The sequence below is a fragment of the Protopterus annectens genome, chromosome 5.part0, assembly GCF_019279795.1.
Source record: "Protopterus annectens isolate FY-2018-M chromosome 5.part0, PAN1.0, whole genome shotgun sequence".
In the NCBI taxonomy this organism is placed as follows: domain Eukaryota; kingdom Metazoa; phylum Chordata; order Ceratodontiformes; family Protopteridae; genus Protopterus; species Protopterus annectens.
In genome coordinates, this window is record NC_056735.1 from 1,851,358,579 (window position 1) to 1,851,384,465 (window position 25,887).

The following is a 25,887-nucleotide window of genomic DNA, read 5'->3' on the forward strand; positions in this document are numbered from 1 at the left end:
GGGCATCCTCGCCAGCCCCTAGTTTTCTTGACTGCCTCCACCCATTTCCTCAGCTTTGGGAATCTACCCAAATGTGATGACTGCAACAGTGAAACATGAAGAACATTCACTGCTGCAGTCCTGGTTTCCCTCCCTCCATCCTCCTTTATTCTCTTTCTTTCCTTACAAGAGACATATTGGTATTTATTTTCCACTGGTGGGGTTCTTCCACCAGAACCTGGCCTCCTACTTTGGGGGCTTCTGAGACGTTAGGGTAAGAAAAACTGATGCAATGGAGTCAGCTGCCTTACTTTATACTACTGACGACCTGATGTCAGTCCTCAAGTGACAGCAACCAACGCAGAAATGCTAAGCCTCTGGTATTTGGGCTGGCCGAGGGCTACCCTGGCAGGGATAACCCAAATGTGATGACTGCAACAGTGAATACATTTGAACATCTACATTTATGGTAAGTGTACACAACTATACTTTCCTGTATGCCTTCCCGCCTTTCACTCTGATCCAGAAAGTCCTCCTGAAAATTCAGAGGGACAAACCAAAAATCCTACTGGTCACTCCCTTTTGGCCAAGACAGCATTGATTTCCCCTCCTTTTTTCTCTAGCCAAGGGCAATCACCACAGGTTACCCCACCGGATAGACCTGCTCACACAGAACAAGGGGTCTCTGCTACACATGCAGGTGAACAATCTAAAATTGACCTTGCGGGTGATAGAATCCTGATCCCTTACAGACACCTTTACTCAGAGGACATACTTAATGTTCTGCAGGAGGCCAGAAAACCCAGCACTAGGAGAAATTGCGTGGCTAAATGGCTCAGTCTCTCCAATTGGTGTCATAGGAACAAACAGGACCCCCTCACTACGTCCATCCCTAGGGTCCTGTCCTACTTGTGTGAGCTACTCCAAACAGGACTGGCATATTCTTCGATCAAAGTCCACTTGTCTATCATCTCTGCTTGTCTGCCTATTTCACCTCCCCTGGCATCCATACTGGAAGTCATACTCTTTAAGAGGAGTCCTCCACATCAAACCCCCACGGAAACCCACCCCTCCTCCATGGGATCTAAACTTTGTATTAGAAAAGTTAACACTATCTCCTTTTGAACCTGCACATTCTGCTTCTCTGAAATTTTGTACATTCAAAACAGTTTTGTTTGTTGCCCTCACATCTGCCAGGAGGGCTTCGTAGATCCAAGCCCTGATGGCCACATCCCCCTACCTAGTCTTTCACAGGGACAGAGTGGTGCTCAGGGCCAACCCCTCCTTCATGCCCAAGGTAGTTAATGAACTCTTGTTGAATCAAACCATTAACTTACCTGTCTTCTACCCCCATCCTCAAAATGCTTCAGAGAGGACCCTTCACTCTCTGGACGTGCACAGACAACTAAGACATTACCTAGACAAAACCAAAGATATCAGGAAATCAGAACAGTTATTTCTTTCCTTCCATCCCAGACCCCTAGGGAAAGCTGTTTCTAAGCAAACCATTGCCTCATGGATCTCCAAGTCCATCTCCTTCTGCTACTCCCACCATGGGAAAACCTTACAGGGTAGTATCAGGCACATTCCACCAGAGCAGCTGCCTTCTCTTCTGCCTTTTTCAAAGGCATTGATTCCCCTTCTGTTTTAGAGGCAGCCACTTGGACCTCAGTGCACACCTTCACCAAACACTACAAGCTGGACATGGCATCCCTTGCTAGAGCTGGTTTTGCCAGAAGTATCCTACAGGGTCTCTTTCCCTACTGTTATGAATACTGCCACATCAGAATAGAAAGACATAGAATAGTTGTGTAAGACCTTACCATAACAATAGATGTCCTTCTCTTTTTTGTTGCAGTATTCAGTCCCACCCTCCTACCCCCTGTTTCTTGCTTCTTCTTTAGCAGGTATTTTATGGACACCTGTGGCCTTCTTCTTCAACAGGTCTCTACCTACATAGCCTTATTACTGCCCTGGCTGTGGCAGGCATGCAAGTCTAAGGGTCTCAGGACCCTTCTGAAAAACCTCAGGGGCACTAGTATATGCAGCAGAAACTATTCTGAGGAGGGTACATGCAGACATCACCTTTATACCTAATGCCAGTTTATGGCCCTCATAGCCAAAGTCACACACACCCTCTAGGACAAAGACTTTGGTATACTGGCCGGACGGTGGTGCTGCAGACAGCTGCTCCCTACTGTTATGAATACTGCAACATAGAAGAGAAGGACATCTATGGTTATGGTAAGGTCTTGCACAACTATTCTATTTTTATTCCAAAATATTTTTGGTTCCCAGAAGGGAGGGTACTTTTGAGACCAATTCTGGATCTTTCCCAGCTCAACACCTTTCTCAAGATTCCTTCCTTTCACATTTTGTCTCTTCAGACTCTTTTTCCTCTTCTTCTTCCCCAGGCTTTTCTGGTCTCTTTGGAGCTCAAAGATGTCTACCTTCATATCTCCATCTATACCCTTTTCAGGAAATGTTTACATTTCTCTGTTTCTTCCTTCCATTTTCAGTTCTCTGCTTTGCCCTTTGGCCTTCCTACTGCCCCAAGAGTATTTACCAAATGCCTCACTCCTGTTATTGCCTTTTGCAGGATGAGAGGAATTCAGATCTCTCCCTATCTGGACAATCTGCTTATTCAGGCTTCTTTCCTTAACGCTCTTCTTCAGGATTTCCAGTTTACTATTTTGTTGCTGAGTCTGTGGTTCCCCATAAAGTTCCAGAAATCAGTTCTGACACCTTCTCAGAGAGGGACTTACCAGCTTCGTTTTTGTGTTTGATGACAGTTATAAGGTTCTGGTTACTAGATTTTAAGGCTCTAGAGGGAATGCGGGGCTGAATTAGGTGCTGAAGTGCTGGAGTTATCTTAGGAAGGTAGTAGAGTTTGTGCGCTATAGAGAGTTGATTGAGTAGAAGTATATGAGGCAACTCAAGCTAGTTGAGTTGCTTAAGGGATAGACAGTGGTGGGACTTATATGAGGCTTCAGTAGCAAACTTGGCAATCTTGTTGTAGCAAGATTCCATTTTATTTACATCAGTTTGGCGGAGATTGGTCAAGATGGGAGAGCATAGAGGTGGGTGGATAGAAGATGAGTCCTTGCGATGGTTACTTTGGTGTGTTTTGTCATAAACTGTTAGTTCCTGTATAGGAGACCCAAGTTTTTTATTAACTTTCTTAATGGTTTGTGCTATGTGGATGTCGAACCTCAGGTTATTGTCTATTTCTACACCTAGCAGTTTAGTGTGTGTGTGGTTGGACTGATTTGAATGTTTTCTTTGGAGCTAATGGTGAAATTATTATTTAGGGGAGGAGCTCTGCCAGGGCCGAAAATAATTAGTTTGTTTTTTTGGGATTAAGAAGAAGTTTGATGTTGGTGAACGAAGTTTTGGCTAGAGTGAAGTTATTTTGGGTAAGGGTTTGCAGTTCACTAAGGGTAGGGGCAGCACATACGAGGGTAGTGTCATCTGCATATTGTACTATTGAGGCAGTGGGAGAGGATGAAGAGATCTGATTTGTAAATAGAGAGAACAGCAATGGGCCAAGGATGGATCCTTGAGGGACTCCTATGGTTACTGGTAACAGTGGGGACAATTGGTCCTGCCATAGGACTGCTTGCTGATGGGCAGATAAGTAGCTGTTGAACCATGATATAGATGAGGGACTTTAAGTGGGTAGGGTATCAAGAAGCAGACTGTAGTTTACCATGTCAAAGGCTTTTGATAGATCTAAGAATATGGAAGAAACCAATCGTATCTCTCTTCAATTCTTACTTGGCCACTCTTCAACTAATGCTGTGGGTGATAGGGTTTTGAGCACTTTTAAACACCTCTTTTCTGTGTATGTGCTTTGTGTCCTGTGGGAGGCTAGAAAGCGCACTACCAGGAAATTATATTTGTCCAAATGGAAGGAATTTTCTGTCTGGTGCCTTTCTTGCCGTCAGGATCCCTTATCTGTGGAGGTTCCTATGAGTTCTGTCTTATTTGTGTAATTTGCTCCTTGCTTGGGTAACATATTCTTCAGTGAAAGCTAATCTGTCAGCAATTTCTGCTTGTCTGTCCTTGGCTCCTCCTGTGGCCTCTAGATTTGAGGTCGAGCAATTTCTTAAAGGCATCCTTCATATCAGGCCTTCCAGGAAGCCAATTCATCTTTATGGGACGTCACTTTTGTAGTTGAAAAATTGACTCAAGCTCCTTTTGAGCTTGTGCCTTCAGCTTCCTTTCAACATTATACTTTGAAGACTGTTCTTTTGGCCTTCACTTCAGCTAAGAGAATGTCTGAACTTCAGGCTCTTGTGGCTGTTCCTCCTTTCTTAGTGTTTCACAGAGACACAGGGTGTCTCTCTGTACGAATCCTTCTTTAATGCCTAAGGTGATCAATGAGTTGTCCCTTAAACAGTGTATTCATCTTTCTTCCTTTTTTCCTTCTCCACAGTCTGCTAGTGAGATGGTTCTTCACACCTTGGATTTGCATAGACAGCCCAGGTATTATGTGGATAAAATTAAAGTTATTTGCAAATCTAAACAGATTTTGTTTCCTTTCAAATCAGGTCTTTGGGTTTAGCTGTTTCCAAGCAAACCACCTCTTCTTGGATTTCAAAGGCCATTTCTTTTTGTTATTCTTTTCATGGTAAATGTCTTTCCTCTTCAGTAAAGGCTCATTCTACCAGTGTTGTTGCCTCCACTGGTGCTTTTCTCAAGGGGCTGGATTCCAATTCCATTCATGAGGCTGCTACCTGGAACTTTGTTCGTTCTTTCACTAAGCATTACAACTTGGATGTTGTTTCCAGGGCTAGAGCTGTTTTTTGCCAGGGCTATCCTGCATGGGTTTCTGGTGGGCTCTTCCATGCCGTACACCTCCCAGGCTTCCTCTTGAGCATTTGTACTCTCCATTAGGTTATGAATACTGCAACAGTGATGTGGAAGGACAGAGTACAGTTGTGTAAAATCTTAGCATAACGGTAGATGTTTTTCTCTTTACTGTTGCAGTTTTTACTCCCTCCCTTCTGGCCTCCTCTGTTCTAGCCTATGCTTTCTCATCCTCCTGACTGAGGAGCTGTTCTCCTTTTTCTCCTACTGGATGCACATGTTTTTCCTTGTCCCTATGAACACTCTGTTCCTCCTGGGGTTTTTCCATTTCTTAGTAGTCAACTTTATGCCCAATACCTTGCTCAGAGAGCATATGTGTGATGTACAGCGCTTATAAGTACTAAAGGCTTTGGTATACTGGTCAGACATTGAGCTATCCTTAGCACGAGATCCCTTAAGTTATGAAAACTGCAACAGTGAGGATTAGGACATCTACTGTTATGTTAAGATTTTATACAACTGCATTTTCTTTTGTATAGCTAGGTAAAGCTTTTTCTGTTTTTCCAGCCTTTTGTTATTTGAGTTGATATATTCACTCAGTGTTTTATTTATCTTAATTACCTCTATGTGCATTTGATTTATTTTTCCTCTAAACTATTGCAAGACATCTCCTGTACCAAAGCTGAAACTTGAACTGATTTTTGCTGAACAGCTGTAGGATTCTTCCCAGCCAGAGTTTTCTCTCCTTTTCTGATTGATTTTATCTCATGTTCTACAAATTTCTTCTTTTGCTGGTATCCAGGCAGCATATTTTACTACCCAGTGACTGACTTTTATCTAAGCTGGTAGTTTCATTGGCTTGTTTTACTCAGATGTTCTTCGTGTTTCACTGTTGCAGTCATCACACTTGGGTTATCTGCCTGCAGGTAGCCCTCAGTCGGCCCGAATACCAGAGTCTTGGGATTTCTGCGTCGGATGCTGTCACCTCATCCATGGCATCAGGTCGCCAGGGGTATAAAACATGCAGCCGATACCATTACATCAGCTTTTCTTGCCGTGCGGGAGCCTGAAGCAGAAGCAGTTCGCACGTGTCGGTCGGCAGCTACCTGAAATTTTTGTTTTTCAGGTTTCAAACCTGAAGTCTTCTAAAGCTAAGTACCCAGTTGGAGATCCTTTTTTCTTGCTCTAACTGATTTCAGAAAAAGTTAACAATTGTCTTGCCTGTGGAAAGGAAATACCTCACAGAGATTTTCATTCTTACTGTGTCACCTGTTTAGGCCCAGACCACGACGTCCCCCGCTGTCAGTTCAATGCCTTGTTCAATGCCCAAACTATTCGTCATTTCGGGCTATTTTTGTCTAAATTATTTTGCTCTCGTTCTCCGTATTCTGAAATTGCTTCGATAAGGCATCCGACTACTGATCTTCTGAAAAAACACAATGGTAAAGACAGACTGCATAGGTCCAAAACTAATGACGACACTTCCGTTAAGCTAGTCGCCAGTCCGCCAGTACTCAGTGAGGTGCTTTCGCAGCCCCTGTTACCCACTTCTACAGATTCGCAGGCCTCTACTAGACCCATTCGGAGTCTAGTATGCCGCAAGATGCTTCTTCGACTATGGAACCTGCGGATGTCTCTACCTTGGATGAGTCCGGAGCTGCTGTGTAGGCACCGGCTTCTGAGGGTGTATTTAGACATTTCGATGTTCGTATCAAACCGACTACTTCGTTAATAACTAAATGTACTGAATTTCTCAGGCCCAGAATTCACACTACACCAAGGAAACCAACGACCAAAGCACATTCTCAAGTTCCCATGCCATAGAAACAAATGCTTAGAATGTCTGAAGACCTTATTACTTTAATTGGGGGAAGCCAGCCTTCCCCCTGTAAAAGACAAAGAATTGATTTTCCTCCTGATTCTTCAGACCATGAGTCTGATGACTCTGACCCCTGTGATTACCAGAACATACCCTTATCTACCTATGAGGACTCAGATGCAGAGGATTCAGTTCCCTCAGCCTCCCCCCCCAGAGGACTTTTCTTTTGGTGAAACCTTGCATACCCTAAAGAGAGCATTTCCATTGGGAATGCCAGGACTACCCTCAGTCCAAAAAGAGACTCTTTTTAGACTTGCCTCAGCATAGGCCTGTAGCTATTCTCCCTCTCCTGGATATTGTAGATGATGTCTTCATGGAATCCAGCCTTACCCTTAATACTTTACCACCTGCTCCTAGAAAGCCTGACAGATACTACAGAGTACCTGACTCTCACAAATTTCTCTCTAAAAATCCCACTGCGGATCCAGAGACCATTTCCCAGGGACCTAAAGGTATTAAGGCTTCTACAGCCAAAACCCCTTCCCCTTCAGACAGGGATTCTAGGTTCATAGGTTCATAGGTTCATAGGTTTATACTAGGCTATCTGCCCTAAGGCATTTATAAGCCTAACCCAAATTTTTGTGGCTTACGCCACCCCTTATATGAAAAAATACTGTGCCCATTAGTTTGTTGTGCCTCTGTCCAGCAGTGACACAGAGATGATTCCCGGGGTAAACCTACGATCTCCCATCCACAGGTCTAGATTTCTCTTGAACAGAGTCAGCGAGGTGCTCTGCCTCACATGGACCGGGATTTTATTCCACAGCATAGGGAGTCTCTGAGTGATAAATCTATCCCTCCAGCACGTCCTATTTATATCCGTGCTAAGGTTTAAGTCGCTTGCTCTAGTGGTTTTGGTGGATTTGGATTTTTGAGGTGGAGCATGTCCATTAATTCCGGGTTGGACATGGCCTTGTATGTCAGGCACATGTCACCTCTGAGCAGACGGTATGCGACTGAATAGAGCTGGAGTTTATTCAATCTGGCAGCATATGACAGATTTTGGAGTCCCTTTATCCTTTTGGTGAGGAACTTTTGGGGTCTCTCCAATTGCTGCAGATGTCTGGTGAGATACATCCCGAATGGGGCATTGTACTCGATCATTGGTCTGATAAGTGAAGAGTACAGGGGAACAATGACCTCACTAGATCTGGATGTGAATCCCTTCATGATCAGGTGGGCAATGTAGAAGGTCTTTCTAACCACTTTAGCAATGTGAGTGTCAAAGAAAGGCCACTGTCAACCTGGGTCCCCAGGTCCCTGATAACCTCTTCTGTGCTTAGTGGATTGCCACCTATATGGTAGCTTGGGGTTACCTTGTTTTTCCCGAAGGGTATGACTATACATTTTTGGCGTTTAACTTCAGGCCATGGCTCTGGCACCAGCTATCTGTTTCCGCGAGTCCCTTCTGAAGGATATCCGTGTCCGATGCACTTTCCACTATGGCCCAGTTTGCAGTCGCCTGCAAACTTTGTCAGCCAAAGTCCTCCCATGCTGGCCTGTACTTCTGAGAAGTAGATGCCAAACAATAGGGGCCAAGGACCGAGCCCTGTGGGACACCACTTGTAACTGGCTTGGAGTCTGACACAGCGCCAGCAACTCTAACCCTGTGGGTTCTGTCCTTAAGCCAGTTTGCAACCCATCTTGTGACATATGGGTTTACATTTAAGCTGGTAAGTTTTTCTACAATACCCGAGTGGGGTATTGTGTCAAAGCCCTTTGCAAGGTCAAGGTAGGCTGTATGGACTGCCTTCCCTCATCAATGGCCTTGGTGACTGTTTCGAAGAAGACGACCAAGTTCAAAAGGCATGATCTTCCCTTGACAAAGCCAAACTGGGTCGGGTCCAATGTCTGCAAGTCCCCTATATCTTTGTTTATGAGCTCCATTATGATCCTCTCCATAGCTTTGCAGACTAGACTTGTTAAGCTTATGGGGCAGTAATTACCAGGGTCCGTGAGGGCCGCCTTTGTGGAGTGGGACCACAGTTGCCGTCGCCACTCCTTGGGCACGTATCCTGTGGTAAGGCTGAGATTAAACAGCTGCCTTATGTGCGGGTTAATTCCTCATTTAGCTCGTGTAGCACACAGCCGGGACACCATCCGTCCCATTGATGCTGTGTTTTTAGCTTTAGAGAGAGCAGCTTTCACCTGCGCATTTGAGATGTCCAGGAGGCTACACTTGGCTGGGATAGTTATCTCTCCTTTAGGCGGGGAGAGGGGGGTGAAGTTTGCACTGGACCTGTCTGCCAGTATGTTGGCAATGTCTGTGGGTTCAGTGATGTTTGTATCATTTTGGACTAATTCTGAGCATATCTGGGAGTTTCCACCCAGGTTCCTAACATAGCTGAAAAAGGCCTTATGATTGTCCTTTGAATCCATGGCAATTTTTCTCTCAAAATTGGCCTTAGTTGATTTTATGAGTGCTCGTATTTTTTTACTAATAATGATCAGGGGTGACTTCCCTTTTATGGATTTTGTTATATCATGTAATAGCTTTCTCCTCTTATTGTAAAGTTTGTTAATGGCTGGGGTCCACCAGACTGGACGTTTGCCCTTTGTGGAAAGAGTCTTGGTTTTATTTGGGATTGCCTGATCCATGCAGTCCTGGAGGTGTTCATAGAAGGCATTTGTAAGGGCTTCTGCAGCTTGGGTTGTGGTTTCCTCTGGCTCAGGGGCCTTGAAGGATACTACACCAGTCTTGAGTAGTGTGAAGTTTGCTTTAGAGAAGTTCTTCACTATGGTCTTTTTTGTTTGGGGTGGGGGCGGGATGTGGATTTCCAGTGAGATTAGTTTATGATCAGATCTCACCAATGAGGGATATACTTCCGGTGTGGAGCATTTTTAGGGCTCTAGACAGATGGGGTAAGAAGGTTTATACCTCTGCAGCTCTTGCCATCAGGGCTTTAAATTGCCAGTTTCACATGTTGAAGTACCAGCATCATATTATTGATCTAATTAAACAAAAAATATTGTTGATTCCCAATTGTGCAGAAAATAAGGACTTACAAGACTTGATGCATTCTGCAAACCAAGCTGGTAAACATACTTTGCAGTGTAGTTTTGATGCCTTAGAAGCATCTTGCAGGGCTGCTGTCACTGGGAAGGAACAAATCTTGCCAGACCATGTCAAGGCAAAATTACTTGATGTTCCACTAAACCAAGAATGTTTGGCTCTAAAGTAGAAGAAGTTCTTAAAAAGATGGAGGAAAAAGCTAAATCCATGCAAACTGTTAAAGATTTCTTACAGGTGCAGCCACCTAGATTCTGTAGGCATTGACCTTCAAAAAACTGGTCCTTTCCAGTCCCTTCCAGACCTTCTCAGCCCAAACCCAGGGGCAACAGACCACAAAGACTACAGTCTCAAGGTATGCACAGATCTAAACAATGAAGTGCTCCCTCCTCAAAAACTGGGAGTGGTAAGTTACCCCCCCCCCCCCATGGAAAAAGTTCACAGTGACTTGTCCTTAATCCTTCCCAGCCATGCCCAAGTACTTAAACCCCTAGGTGGAAAACTCGCCCGGCATGCAAAAAACTGGAAGTATATTACCCAGGACTGATGGGTCTTAAACATTGTATCCCAGGGATACACATCCTATTTCCACTCTCTGCCAACCCCAAGCGGATTGCCACATCTACCTCCAAACCAGTAGACAGAGGCCCAAAAGCAAGTACTTTCTCTTCTCAGTATCAGGGCTATTCAACCTGTGCCAACAGAGCAAAGGGGGCAGGGTTTCTACTCCAGGCTGTTCCTGGTGCCCAGGAAAGAGAACTCTTGGCGCACTATTCTGGATCTGTCATCCCTAAACACCTTCCTGGTGGTACCAAAATTCAAAATGCTTACACTCCAGCAGCTCCTTCCTATGCTAGCCAAGGACTCCTGGCTAGTCACCCTAGACTTAAAAGAAGCTTATCTGCACATCCCCATAAGGGAATCTTGCAGGAAATATCTACGTTTCAGGGCAGGCTGTATGCTCTATCAGTTCTCTGCACTTCCCTTTGGCTTATCTACTGCGGCCAGGGTATTCACAAAGTGCTTGGCTCTAGCCATTGCTTACTGCAGGCAGAGAAATATTCAAATTTACCCATACTTGGACAATTGCCTGATTCAGGCGGACAGTTGGGAATTGCTACTTCAGCACCTGATGTTTGTAGAGAGACTCTTAACTTCTATGGGGTATGCTATCAACAAAAAAAAAAAGAAATCACACCTGGCACCCAGCCAAAAGATTGTATTCCTGGGAGCAAGCTTGAACACAACTTCCCAGATGGCATTCCTCACTTCAGAAAAGCAGGTTTATTTAACATCTTATTTCAAACTACTGGCCACCCAAACCCAGCTAGCTGCAAGAAAAATACTGCAAGCCCTAGGGTTCATGGCCTCATGTGGTCTACTGATTCCATATGCATGACTGCATATGAGGAAACTTCAATGGTACTTAAAAAGTCTCTGGTGTCAACATTCCCAGGACCTGGAAACAGTGATTCCCATCATTCCTTGCCTAAGGACAGAGTTCCTTTGGAGGGCAGAGGCTTGCAACCACAACAAGGGACTCCCTTTCTCACAACCCCCTGCTGTCCAAACTCTGACAACAGATACATCAGACTATGCATGGGGGGCTCACATGGCAGGCAAATGCATTCAAGGCAAATGGAGCCTGAAATGTTAGCTGTACAGAATGCACTGACAGCCTTCAAATACATTATCCTGCCAGTACAACTCCTGATAAAGACAGACAACACAGTTATGTGGTACATAACCAGGGGGGAACTCACTCCTACCCATTCTGCAGGTTAGCCATGGCTGTCTGGAACACAGTCTTAAGCAACCAAGTGCACCTGCAAGCTCAATTCCTACCAGGCAAACAAAATTCACTGGCAGATGACTTAAGCAGAAATCTAATGGACCCACACGAGTAGAAACTGAAACCAAACTCATCCAAACTTCTAATACACAGGTGGGGACACCATTGGTGGTCCTCTTTGCGTCCCCCCAAAACCTTCAACTAAACAAATTTTGCACCAGAATTCCCCACAGACAAGCTTGGAAAGTGGATGCCCTATCCTTCACATGGGAAAACCTCTCAATCTATGCCTTTCTCCCTCTGCCCCTCCTTCCAGGAGTACTCCTCAAGATCAAATAGGACAGGCCAAGCACAATCCTTATTGCACCAGACTAGCCACGCCAGCACTGGTACCCACTCCTTCGCAGTCTGACTTCAGTGCCACCCTGGCACCTACATCAGACCCCCTCTCTGCTGTCCCAGCAGGTGGGACAGATTTTGCATCCTCAGCTGCAAAGCCTGAACCTGGCAGCCTGGCTTATTCCCTGAATACATCACCAGCAACCCTCAGCAAACAGGTGCTGGATGTTATCCTTGAGGCCCAGTACTAGAAAGTCCTATTCAGAAAAGTGGAATAGGTACTTTTCTTGGAACCAGTCTCAAGGTAAGGTCACAGCCATGCCCTTCTTGCCTCAAAGCCTAGATTACCTAGCAGAGCTGCTCCACAAAGGCCTATTCTTCTCATCAATTAAGATTCACGCCTCTGCCATCGCAGCTCATTACAATACTGAGCCACCCCTCTTCTCTCACCCTCTGATCAAACAGTTCCTGAGAGGAGCTAACAATTTAAGACCCCCAAGGCGAGCTCCCACTCCTGCCTGGGACCTTAACTTTTTACTAGAGAAGCTCATGCTTCCCCCTTTTAAGCCTGCTGCTACAGCAGAGTTAAAATTCCTCTCTTGGAAAACAGCCTTACTGCTAGCCATCACTTCAGCAAGAAGAGTGTCTGAGTTACAGGCCCTTATGGCTGTGGAACCCTTCATTATCTTCCATACAGACAGGGTTTCCCTCAGGACTAACCCAACTTTTATGCCCAAGGTGGTATCCAGTATGGCTTTAAACCAATCCATCCATTTGTCAACCTTTTTTCCTAATCCTCAGAATAAAGGTGAAAGGATCCTACATTCCTTGGACGTGCACAGACAGCTCAGGTTCTACCTTGACAAGACTAAACCTTTCAAGAAATCTGACCAGCTGCTAGTCATCTTTGTTACATGGGCAGAGGGCAAGGCCATTTCGAAACAAACCATTTCTAAATGGATAGCACACTGCATCCATTTCTGCTACAAACACCATGGAAAACCTACCCCACAGGGGATCAGGCCTCATTCCACTAGGGCTACCTCAACCTGTACAGCTTTTCTCAGGGGAGTTCCTACCAGAGAAATCCTGGAAGCTGCAACCTGGAGTTCTGTACACACCTTCACCAAGCATTACCACTTACCTATCTTTTCTAAATCCAGAGCTGGATTTGTCACAGCAGTCTTACAAGGCCTGCTAGCCGGTCCTATTACTTCTTGACTGCCTCCACCCTTCCTCAGATTTGGGAATCAACCCAAGTGTGATGACTGCAACAGTGAAACACGAAGAACATAGTACTGCTGTGTACACTTACCATAAATGTAGATGTTCGAGTGTATTCACTGCTGCAGTCTTGGTTACCCTCCCTCCAGCCCCCTGTCTTTCTGTACTTTCTACCTATCCTCTTTTATGCCCATATCTTATGGAAATGGTATTTACTTTTTACTGGAGGTGTTCCATGCCATTTTATTGCTTCCTGTTTTGGGGGCTCCTGACATCTGGGCCAAGAAGAACTGATGTAATGGCGTTGGCTACATGTTTTATACCCCTGACAACCTGACGTCATGGATAAGGCGACAGCATCCGATGCAGAAATCCCAAGACTCTGGTATTCGGGCCGACTGAGAGCTACCTGCAGGCAGATAATCCAAGTGTGATGACTGCAACAGTGATTACACTCGAACGTCTACATTTACGGTAAGTATACAAAACTGTACTTTTCTGTTTTTACATTGGGAGAGCTTAAATAAGCATTTTGATCAGAGTGCAGCCATCTTGGAAGTCATCAGAAGAATGCACAAGTTGTACCTTGGCAACTGTGTTGTAGGGTTCCTCTTCAGGTGTCCAGACTACCTTACCCATGTTAGAGTGTCAGCTGGTTTTCTTATGAGGAGCAGTCTCTTCATTCTCCTGGCATTGGCTTAGTGGTTGGACTTGGGACTGAGATGTCTTCTTCTCCATCATTCTTTGAAAAGAGCATGATCACTAGCTGGGGCAGATCTTCCTGCACTATTTGGGTCCATGTGATCAGCCAGCCATTAGACTATATTGGCTGTCTCTCAGGTGGTGGGATGTATCATTGCAGGTGTAGGTTGGAACATCTACTCAGGGAACATAAGCTAATGCTAGTACATAGGCCCTGTGTAAGCCTTTCAAGATGACGTGCTACCTCTGTTATGCTCTTTCTGTGGCAGTAGGGCCTTACTTTGTATCCCTTAGTGCTTGCCTGTCGCACCATCATCACCTTGCATGATATCGGAGCTCAAACTTACTATCTGGAGTTAAGATTGGGTAGGGTACTTCCTCACTCCTCGTTCTGTGGGAAGGGGAATTTTATAGCCCCCGAGGTTCTTATTTCTGAGTTCATAAAGGATAATGAGACCACCCCTTCCTGCTGCACTTCTATCAGTGACCCCCTTTTTTGTGGGGAGACCCTAAGGCAGATGATGTCCACTGTAGTTTGGTCTGTAGTTTCTCTCATTTCACCTCAGAAATGCCTTGAACATACCTGAGCAAGAAGGATGAGGAGCCCTAGGTCATTCCACCCTTGGAGAATGTGTTGCCGGATACTAAGTATGCTGCTTGAAAACACTTTGATTGTATTTCCTATATTCATAAGTAAACAGGTGCCCTCTGCAGTGGATTGACATTATGAGCAAGGGAACAGCAAGGCATACATGACATAAACCATGGTTTACACTTCTTGTTAAATAAAATTCTGTATTTTGTAGTTGTGTCTCCAGGCATCCCAGCACCCAATTGCTGTGTCACTGCATCAGGTGTAACTGCATGGCAGGCTGTTTAACAGAATTAAAGAGTTTATCTTGTAATTAATAAAATGGTGAAAAGGAAAATAAATACCTGGAAGCAGGACTGTAATGCAACTGATCAGTATGATAGTCCCGTTTCTGGGCCTTATCTTGCACTAACATATGGCATCTATCCAGTGCTTTCAGGTTGCATCCAACCATTTTAGGGACCCCCGAACAGCCCTTGCCATCAAAAGAGTTTACTAGACAAGTAAGGAATGAAAGTAGATGTTCAGATCTTTCTTCTATATCATGTATACATACAGACAGCGTAGATTCATCAGTCTATCTACTACGTAATAGTGATAATCAGCTGTCATGTGTCACAGTTATGTAATGAACTACAGATGTCAGTACAGACATTCCAGAGTCTCTTAATCCCCTAACATAGGTTTATAGGTCTGAATGTGTGTTTAATCTGTTTATTTCCTTGTTGTTATCAGACTGGATATTTAATAATAGAGAAGGTAAATAAATGATGGAAGGGTGTTCCAAAAGAAACATTGAAAAAAAAAACTGTGAAATTCTGTCATTGCAGGGTATGATGATAGATGAAGCAGATGAGTTTGTTTCAGGACTTCAGAGTAAAAGCAAACGACCTGGAGAACCAAATATGCATGGCATTAACAAAAGGAGGAGGTGCATGTCTCCACTACTCCGAGGCAGGTTGCAGGCTACACCTGCCATAACAAATAACATTGGAGAAAAAGATTCACCGCCCAAAATTGTTGCAGAAGTACAGGCAGAACTCATCAGACCTATTCCTGTTCGTAAAGGTACATTAATGATCCTTGTTAGAATCATCTCTGCATGCTTTGTATAAATTTTCGAATTTTAAAATTTATACTTACCACAGTGAAAAATCAATTAAATTAATGTTGTAGTTAAATTGTACATACTGCATAACCCAGTGCTTCCAGAATTTCATAGCCCACAACTATTTATCTACACAGACATCATTCTTCGCTTCACTGCTTTGTGGATATTTGCTGTTCTGCTTTTATAGTATGACAAATGAAAAAAAGAACTACATTTTGAAAAGGATGGTAATGGCACTTGATTATTAGAACAGCTTCTGAGCTTGTCAAATGCAAATTGTGATTTAATACAGTTCTATACTGGGCACAGATTTACAACAACTAAGGCACATTTGCTTGCTAAGCTCACTGTGTCAGAACTATGCTGTCACTACTGAGTTAGTCTTTACTTTAGCTACCTTATTTTAAGTTTAACGACTTTAAGTGAAACAACATTTTTTGCAGAGACCTTTATTTCCCCCCCCTTTGTCTGTAGTTGATGTAACACAAAGTTTTTAGCAAAAAACTTGAATGCAGCATACACCTGCTTGCTCACATACACAGGCACAACTGCTTCAGTAAAATGTCTTGTGTCAGAGCAATTTGCTAATGAGTAAAAGATCTGCATGTCAGCACAGGTAAGAGTAATAACAAAGCATTGTTGATTAATATTAGGAGTTACTGCGCTGCCACATGTTAACTGAATTCTGTATTACAACACTGGTTGAGCTGTGCAAGGTATATCACCTGTAGGTAATAAATGATCACTGTATTACACTATTCATGTAGATGTGCAAAGTGTAGCTTTATGAGCTAGTATAAAAGCAAGTCCACTGTACTGAAATGATTTAAATGTAGTATATTCAATGTTATATTGCCTCATAAAACTATACTTTATTGTGGGGAATGTTGGTGCATAGTTATTTTAGTAAAAAAAAATTCCCATATAAAATGTAGCACATTTATTCCCACTAAAATGTACTGCTGTACGTTATCCAGAGATTGTAAGTAAAAAAAAAATAAAAAGTCACAGGTAAATACTAAAGCCATTCTAGCCCGTGGGCATTGTTAACTGGGAAATTTGAGGCATAAATAGCTAGGCTGAAAAAGGCTTTAGGGCCATTAGCCTAGTAACGTCTTATGATCCTGTAGTTGTTTTCAATTCAGACGGTTCTACTGAGTTCTGCATGCTTTGCAGCACACTGAATTCTATGTTCTGCTGCTACCTTAATGCTGTATTATGGGCAGATGAATGCTGTAGTCACTCAATACTCAAGAGTACAGAATCCCATGTCATTCTTGCTAGTACAGTTAATTCCTCTGCTTCTTGCAGGCAGTGCACCACATTAGATTTGGTTTTCTGCTGTCAGTCAAAGCTCTGCAAATAAACCTGTGGTGGAGACCATTTGGCATAATGGTTAAGGTCTTTGCCTCCCATGCACAAGGTAAAATGTTCAATCCTGACCTGTGGCCAGTGCCTGTTTGGAGTTTGCATGTTCTACCTGCGTCTCTGTGGGGTTCCACTCACATCCTTAAAACATGCTGAGTGTTTCCTTCTCAAACTCACCAATGAAGGGAGCTGTGGGCATCAGCACAGACTCTACATGGTGCCCTGTGGGGGAAGAGTTGTATAGACCAACTGCTTTGGGCATCTGCAGTATCCTCAAGATATATCAAGGATGACAGACTGTGGGTGCTGTGTCAGGACTAGCCACTCAACAGTGTAAATTATGGTTCTAGATGATTCAGCCATGGTGACTAATGTTGCCAAATCGGCATGGGTGTTTGCCACTGATAGGTGGGTTGAGGACCCAACCTTTGCCAGGGACCCATGCTAATGGTGGAAGTGGGTCTTTGTGTGCCCACTGTAAGGCCCAATAACCCTGGGTCAGTAAGCTACTGTCCAGCTGGTGTCCATTTGCCTAGTTTGGGTTACCTGGGATAGCTCTGTTGAGTGAAAGCTGGGTGTAAAACAATTCAACTTGCCAAACATGAACTACGAATTGCTGCACCCAGCATAGGTTCACTGAGAGGATGGATTTTGGAAGTGGATGACATGATGCTATGGAGGAGGCTGGACATTCTGTGTATCCAAAATCCAAGATGGAAGGGCAATGCATCTTGGGATCCAGAGTCTACTACTCAGGAGGAGGGCCGGGTAGAAATGATGTGGAAATTGTGGTGAGAGAGAGCTTTAAGAATTTCATCAGAATTAGTGACAGATTCATAACAGTCAGACTCCAGCCTAATGATAGGACGGTATTCATAATTTCAACCTATAACCCACAACTGAGTTGTGATAGTGAAAAGAACAGTGCATTCAAACAGCAGTTGCAGGACCTACTAGATAAGGCAGAACAACATGACTTGATGTTAATAATATGTAACTTGAATGCACATATTGGGACAGAAAGAGCAGGATATGAGGACTGCCTAGGTCCACATGGTTGGAGTAACAGAAATAAAAAAGGAGAGCCTGTTCTAGACTTTGGTCTGGCAAATGGCTTGATAGTAGCCAGCACATGATTCAGAAAGAGAGACTGTACCAAGATCACATACAAGAGTGGCCAACATGCAACTCAGGTAGACTTCCAACTAGTAAGGAAACTGCTTTGGGGTAGAATTAGTAATTGCCAAGTCATCTCCAGTGAAACAGTTGACCCAAAGCATAAACAACTGGTTGCCATCATCAGCTGGAGGAAGTGGTCAGAAAAGGCTCTAAGGTCAGTAGAGACCAGGCTGAAGACCTGGAAGTTGATTGGAGAGAAAGCACTACAGTTCAAAGAATTACTCTGGGCTCTAGCACTCCAAGAAGAGGAAGAGATAGATGGAGTTGAGGAAGAATGGCAGCATCTCAAAACAGTACGTGTAAGGACCACAAAACAGATATGTGGCCAAGGCAGGTATGGAAATAAGGTACATAAGGAAAGCTGGTGGTGGAATGCGTAAATCCAGGAGGTCATCAAAAGAAAGACGGAGTGCAGGAAAAAGTAGGAGATAGAAAAGACTTACCATACTTGGAAGGAATATTGGTTAGCTAACTAACAAAGAGGCTAAGAAAGGAGTTGCAATAGCAAAGAACAGGGCATCAGATGCACTCTACCAGCTTATTTATTTATATTTATTATTTATTTTACATTTGTTAACCGGGCTAGTCTAGCTGGATACATATCCGTTTTCAGTAGAGGCCCGAGGAGAAAAGCTCCAAATAGAAAGTAAGTGGCACAAATAAACTATTATCAGTTTGCAAGGCAAATACAGAAGGATAAAAAAGATAGTCAGATACCCTTCATAAGGGATGCTGGCAATAACCTACTCACCAATCCACAGGACATCAAAGGCAGATGGAAGGAGTACTTCCAGCTGCTTTTGAATGAAGAAAACCCTACAGAAGCTATACTGCCCCAAACAAAGCCTACAATGAGAGAAGGAGGAGCTCACCATAAAAGAAGTAAGAACAGCAATAAGGAAAATAAAGTCAGGGAAAGCAGCAGGCTCAGATGAGGTCAGATATGATAAAGATGCTGGGTGAGATAGGGGAGAAATGGCTCCTGAGGGTACTCATAGCAGTGTGGAGAGAAAGGCATATCCCAGATGACTGGAGAATACACATACTCATGCCAGTGTGCAAGAACAAAGGAGACACCCATAACTGTGGGCAGTACAGAGGTATCAAACTCCTGTCACATTACACTGGTGGTGGAATGCGTAAGTCCAGGAGGTCATCAAAAGAAACTGTGGGCAGTACAGAGGTATCAAACTCCTGTCGCATTGCACAGCCTTTTTAAAAAAATGAGGGTTATGCTACTCAACGCCAGAAGTTTAAATCTCAAAATGCATGCGCTCAAAGCACTCCTAAGTATGGAGAACGTCGACATCTGTGCAGTAACTGAAACCTGGTTCAAGGCTCCAGAGAGCACTCCAGCACTACTGGGCTACAACTCATACCACACATTTTGGCCACAGGACATGCACCGAAACACAAAAGGAGGGGGCTGTATCCATATTCATCAAGGATACCTACACCTCCAGGTTAGTGGCACAGCATGATACCTCTGAGAACATCCACGTGCAATTAACATCAGGCAAATCTGCAGTGCAAATTGTGGCCTGCTGCAGATCACCCTCCATGACCCGGGAACACCACTCCGCCTTTCTGGAGACACTGGAAAACATGAAGGTCCAACTGAACACCCTAATATTGGGCAATTTCAATTACCCTACCATTAACTGGAAAAACTACTTGAGTACAAACTCCCAGGCTCAGCGCTTCCTGGAATTTATCAACTCAAATGCCCTGGATCAGCTGGTAAACTCCCCTACCAGAGGCCACAACATATTGGACCTGGTCATCACCAACATGAGTGACAGGTGTTCCATACCGGAGGTAAACCTGTCACTGGTTAGATCAGACCATAAATTAATCACCCTGGATGTCCACACCCCACCACCACCCCCAACCAAGGAGACCACAGTGAAAAACTTTTCTAAAGCAAACCTCACCTTACTTAAGGCAGAGGTGGTAGGTTTCACAGCCCCCACGCTAAAGGATAATACTGCCCAAGATGCAGAATCCTTTACAATTGTACTCTATGAGCAACTACAAGGATACATGGATCATGCCATCCCTAGCAAAACCAAGACTCACTCCCCTAAGAGAAGGAAACCAGTCTGGTGGACCCCTGCCATAAACAGGTTATACAACAAAAGGAGGAAACTAGTTCAGAAAAAAAGCAAATCCCAAGAAGGAAAGACATGCCAGATCAGTATCAATAAGAAACTAAGGTCCCTCATAAAATCATCCAAGGCTAACTTCGAAAGAAAAATAGCCAAAGATTCGAAAGATAACCACAAAGCCTTCTTTAGCTATGTCAAGAATCTAAGTGGCAACTCGCAGATATGCTCTGAGCTAGTGCAAAATAGCACAAAATATACTGAACCTACTGATATTGCCAACATCCTGGCAGATAGATTCAGTGCAAACGTCACCTCCCTCTCACCTTCAAAAGGGCCCACAACAATACAGGAAAAGTGTAGTGTCCCGGAAATCAGAGAAGCACAGGTGAAAACAGCCCTTTCAAAAGCCAAAAACAGCATCAATGGGGCCAGATGGTGTCCCAGACTGCATCTTGCATGAACTACAGAACGAACTAACCCCCCACCTAAACACGTTGTTCAACCTTAGCCTCTCCACAGGCTACGTGCCCATAGAATGGCGCACAGCAACGGTTATTCCGCTCCACAAAGGAGGGACCACAACTGACCCTGGTAACTGTTGCCTCATATGCCTGACTAGCCTGGTCTGCAAAGCTATGGCGCGCATCATCATGGAACTCATTAACAAAGACATTGAGAACCTCTAAACACTTGACCCGACCCAGTTCGGCTTTATTAAGGGCAGATCATGCCTACTAAACCTGGTTGACTTCTTCGAGACAGTCACCAAGGCCATAGACGAGGGAAAGGTGGTTCACACAGCCTACCTTGATCTTGCCAAGGCATTCGACACCATTCCTCACTCTGGTATTATAGAAAAACTCACCAGCCTGAACATAAACCCCTACGTCACAAGATGGGTTGCCAACTGGCTTACAGACAGAACTCACATGGTAAGAATAGTGGGCTCCAGGTCCGACTCTAAACCAGTCACAAGTGGTGTCCCGTAAGGCTCTGTTCTGGGACCCCTACTGTTCGGCATATATTTCTCAGAAGTACAGGCAAACACAGGAGGACTATGGCTAACCAAGTTCGCCGATGACTGCAAACTGGGAGCCATAATTGACTCTCCGACTGACACGGACATCCTTCAAAAAGGCCTTACTGAGACAGACACTTCAAGCTAAATGCCAAAAGATGCATAGTCATCCCATTTGGGAAAAACAAAACACCCACAAATTACCGCATAGGCGGCAGCCCCCTTAATACAGAAGAGGTAAAAAGAGATCTGGGGACCCAGGTATATAGTAATCTCTCCTTTGACAATCATATTGCCAAAGTAGTTGGGAAATCTTTCTTTGTGGCCCATCTAATTACGAAGAGGTTCGCATCTAGAAATAAAGAGGTTATAGTGCCTCTCTACTCGTCACTCATCAGACCCATCACAGAGTACAATGCCCCATTTGGGATGTACCTCACAAGACACTTCCCACAGCTGGAAAGACCACAAAAGCACCTCACGAAGAGGATTACTGGCCTCAAACATATGTCTTATGCAGCCCTGACTGAAAAAACTCTGGCTGTACTCAGTGGCATATCGCTTACTCAGAGGTGATCTCTGCCTGACTTACAAAGCCATGTCCAACTCAGAATTGATGGACATGTTCCACCTACAGAAATCCAAGTCACTGCGAGCCACGCGCTCTAGTGAGCTAAACCTTGCCACAACAATAAATAGAACATGCTGGAGGGATAGATTCCTGTCACAGAGACTCCCCATGCTTTGGAACAAAATTCCTAACTACATTAGGCAGAGCCCCTCACTAACACTCTTCAAGAGAAGCCTTGACGAGTGGATGGGTAACAGAAAGTGCACCCCTGGGATCACTTCATTGGCTTTGCTTGACAGAGGCTCAGTTAATTAATCAATGGGGCGGCGAAAGCTGATGCACTCTGGCTAGGCTTATAAATGCCTTCGGGCAGATAGCCTAGTACCTACCTATGAACCTATAAAAGTTCTGGAGAGGGTGATTGATAAACAGATATGCAGAAGATGGGAGATGAGAAGTTCATATTTAGTTCAGGATGCAGCACAACTAACTCATTGTTTGCAGTGAGACAGATAGTTGAGAAGAGGCTAGAGATGGGGAAAAAGTCCGACTGGGCATTCATTCCTAGACTTGGAGAAAGCATATGACATGGTCCCAAGAAAGCTGATTTGGGCAGTCCTGTGCTGGTTCAACATCCCAGAAATATTGGTAGAGTTTGTGCAGGCTATGTATAGGGACCCAATGTCTTAAGTACGAATAGCATTCGGTCTCACAGAGGGCTTCCCAGTGGGAGTGGGTGTGCATCAGGGTTCAGCTCTGAGTCCCACTGCTGCTCATACTGGTGATGGATTACATTAGCAAACATGTGAGGGACCAGATAACAAGGTTGCTGTATGCAGACGATGTGGCATTGCAGGCAGACTCTGAGTAAGAACTTCAGCAAAAGATAGGGCAATGGAATGCAAAACTGAAGGCACATGGGATGAAACTAAGCACAGATAAGGCAGTGGTAATGGCATCAAATTGGTGAAATCAGAAGAAGCTGAGAATTGAGACAGAAAGGAAGATAGTTGAACAGTTAACAGCTTCATTTATCTGGAAGGGGTGGATGAGGAGAAGAGAGGCCTGAATGAAGAGGTCAGGGCTAGAATCAGAAGGCTGCAGCAAACTACCATAGAATGTTAGGTGTAGTGCATGACAGAAGAATCCCAAAGAAAATGAAAAGTAAGGTGTACAAAATGGTTTACCTTCATATTGTCGAAAGCATCCTACGAATGTGCAGATACACAAACTGTTTCAGTGAATTCTGTCCCACCGACTTCTCTAAATTTTGAAAAAACAGCGAGCGTAGACATTTCCAACTGCTCCACACTGAAACAAGTGCTACCATAGGTCAGAAAGGGGGCGAGATTTTGTTATTCGGAACATCGGCGTTCACGGTTTTGAGAAGTCGCAGTTTGCAGTTCATGGAAGCTGTTTCAGGGATGTGGCTGTCAGAATTATGAAGTTAAATCGTACAAAACAGTGGTGTGACCAGTACTACTGTATGGTACAGAAACCTGGGCAGTAAAGGCAGAGCAGATAAGGAAGCTAGAGGTGATGGAGATGAAGTGCCTGAGACAGGTGGTAGGGTGCATACTGTGGGACAGATGAAGTGAGAACATAAGAACAGAAGCAAAAGTATTTCCAGTTGCAGGAAAGATCAAAGAGAACCGATTATGATGGTTCAGGCACTTGCATGAGTGTTGAAGAAGGTAAGAGTGCGGAACTGAATCGAGAGATTGTAAGGGACAGCTGTAGACTATACACTTTTTAACATTATACCCCGATCCCATGTAGAAAATGGGAAAAAGGGGGTTGTTGATGATGATGAGTCAAAGCTCTGCTTCATACTGCTGAATGCTAAATTTATTCAACTGTGCAGATTTGAGCTTTGTAAGGCAGTGGTTGATCACTTGTTTTTCCAGCCACAGAACACTGACCAGCAGCACAGGGCTGCTTTTATAATTCAGAGCTGGGTAGGAATCAGGAAGAGTAGACTGTAAGATGTAAACACTTCTAATCATCTAGGTTAGGTTGTTTTTCCTGACAAATGCTGAGCAGAAGAACTTGCTATGATGCATTCTACAGAAACCCTATGTTATTTATTTGATTTTTTATTGTTAGCACAGTCATATGCTCAGAAATTATATATGTTCATCGTGCATACAGCTGCAGTCATTACAGATGGGTTATCCTGCCGTCAGGCGGGTCCTCGGTCGGCCGAATTCCAAAGTCTAGGTCTGGCGTCGGTTGTCGTCGCTTCTTCCCTGACGTCAGTGCGGCAGGGGTATAAAAGAGGCAGACGACACCATCTTCTTCAGTCTTTCTTGACGCGCAGTGCCCGAAGCAGAAGCAGTTCGCAAGTGCCGGTCGGCCAGCTCCTGAGATTTACGAAAATATTTCAGCCGAAGTCTTCTTGAAAGCTAAGTACCCCGTTGGGGAAACTTTTCTTGCCTCAGACCGATGTCAGACAAAGTTAATAATTGCATTTCATGTGGGAAGCAAATACCGCATAAGGATTTCCACTCTTTCTGTATACCTTGCTTAGGCCCAGAGCACGACGTCTCGGCCTGCCGTTTTTGTGCTAGATTCAACAAGCGCACTATTAAGCGCCGGGCGGAATTCGCCCTTCACTATTTTGGTAAAAAAATTTAATTATATTATGTCGTCGGATACTCCGACTCCAGTTTTGAGTAAAAGATGCAAAGATAAGGACCGACATACGAGGTCCGCACCGACTACTGACACCACGCTAAGGCTGACTACCGGTTCTCCGGTTCTCAGCGAGGCACCTACGCAGCCCCTGAGTACCGATGACGCAACATTACCGATGTCTTCAGTACCTGAGGTCGCAGGCTCCTCGGTCCCCATTCCTACTACAGATACCGACGCCACTCTTGGTGGGAAAACTCAGAGTTTAGACAGGCCTGCCATTTCTCAAGGTGTCTTCAGGCCTTCCTCCTCTATTAAAGCTTTCACTAAATCTAAAGCAGCCATGAAAACCAAAAAACAGGGACCTCAGACCCCCTCTCAAGGCCCCATGCCTAAAAAACAGATGCTTAAAATGGCTGAGGATTTGATTACTCTTATCAGGGGTTCTCAACCCCCCTCTGACAAAAGGCCCAGATTAGAGGAAGACTACCCTTCCTCAGATCAAGCCTCTATTACCTCTGAACATTCTGAGGACCAGGATTATGCTTTTTCTCCTTTCGAAGACTCTGATGCAGAGGAGTCTATTCCCTCGGTCTCCCCCCCTGAGGACTACTCTTTTGGGGAAACCCTACATACTTTGAGGGAACACTTTCACTGGGAAGGCCAAGATTACTCAGATTCCAAGAAAAGGCTCAGGGATTTTCTTTTGCTCCCCCAGCATAGGCCCCCGGCTATCCCTCGTGTTTTAGATATATTGGATGATGTGTACACGGAGGCCAGCCTTAATCCAGATTCTTTGCCTCCAGCTCCTGTTAAACCAGACAGGTATTACCGGGTTCCTGATTCACACCAGTTCCTATACAAAAGCCATACTGCTGACCCAGAAACTATTTCACAGGGTCCCAAGGGAATTAAGGCCTCTACTGCTAAAAACCCATTACCTTCAGAGAGATATTCCAGAGCTTTAGAAAGGTGGGGGAAAAAGGTGTACACCTCGGCCACTTTAACCATGAGGGCATTAAACTGTCAGTTCCATATGTTAAAGTATCAACAGTTTTTGTTATCTCAGTTGAAAAGCAAAATGACACAACCAGAACAACCAGATATAAAAGAGTTGCAGGATTTGTTGCATGGTGCAGAGCAAGTGGGTAAACATACCTTGCAGTGTGGTTTTGATGCTTTAGAGGCCTCATGTAGAGCTGCTGTTACGGGGTCTGTTATACTTAGACATGCTCGGCTCAAAGAGCAAGCCTTACCAGATCATGTCAAAGCTAAATTATTAGATGTACCTCTTCAAAAAGATGTATTGTTTGGTGTTAAAGCTGAGGAGGTACTAAAGAAAATGGAGGAAAAAGCGAAATCAATGCAAACAGTGAAAGATTTCCTGCAGGTACAACTTCCACGTTTCAGCAGAAACTGGCCTTCAAAAAATTGGTCCTTTCCAGTCACGGACAGACCTCAAAGGGGCAGATACAGACGCCCAAGGGGTAGAGGGCAACCTCAAGGATCTTTCAGAGCCAGACAGTGGCAAGCACCAACCCCAAGAGGTGGAGAAGATAGATCACAGTC

The 25,887-nt window shown here is 44.4% G+C and overlaps 1 protein-coding gene across 1 annotated transcript in view; it reads left to right on the forward strand.

The window, feature by feature from the left end:
- Nucleotides 1-25,887, forward strand: part of INTS6 (integrator complex subunit 6) — a 1,595,672-nt gene that overhangs the window by 1,270,718 nt on the left and 299,067 nt on the right. Inside the window, exon 15 of the mRNA XM_044071680.1 lies at nt 15,160-15,397. Within this exon, the coding sequence (XP_043927615.1) occupies nt 15,160-15,397 (238 nt within the window). The remainder of the gene's footprint in view (nt 1-15,159; nt 15,398-25,887) is intronic.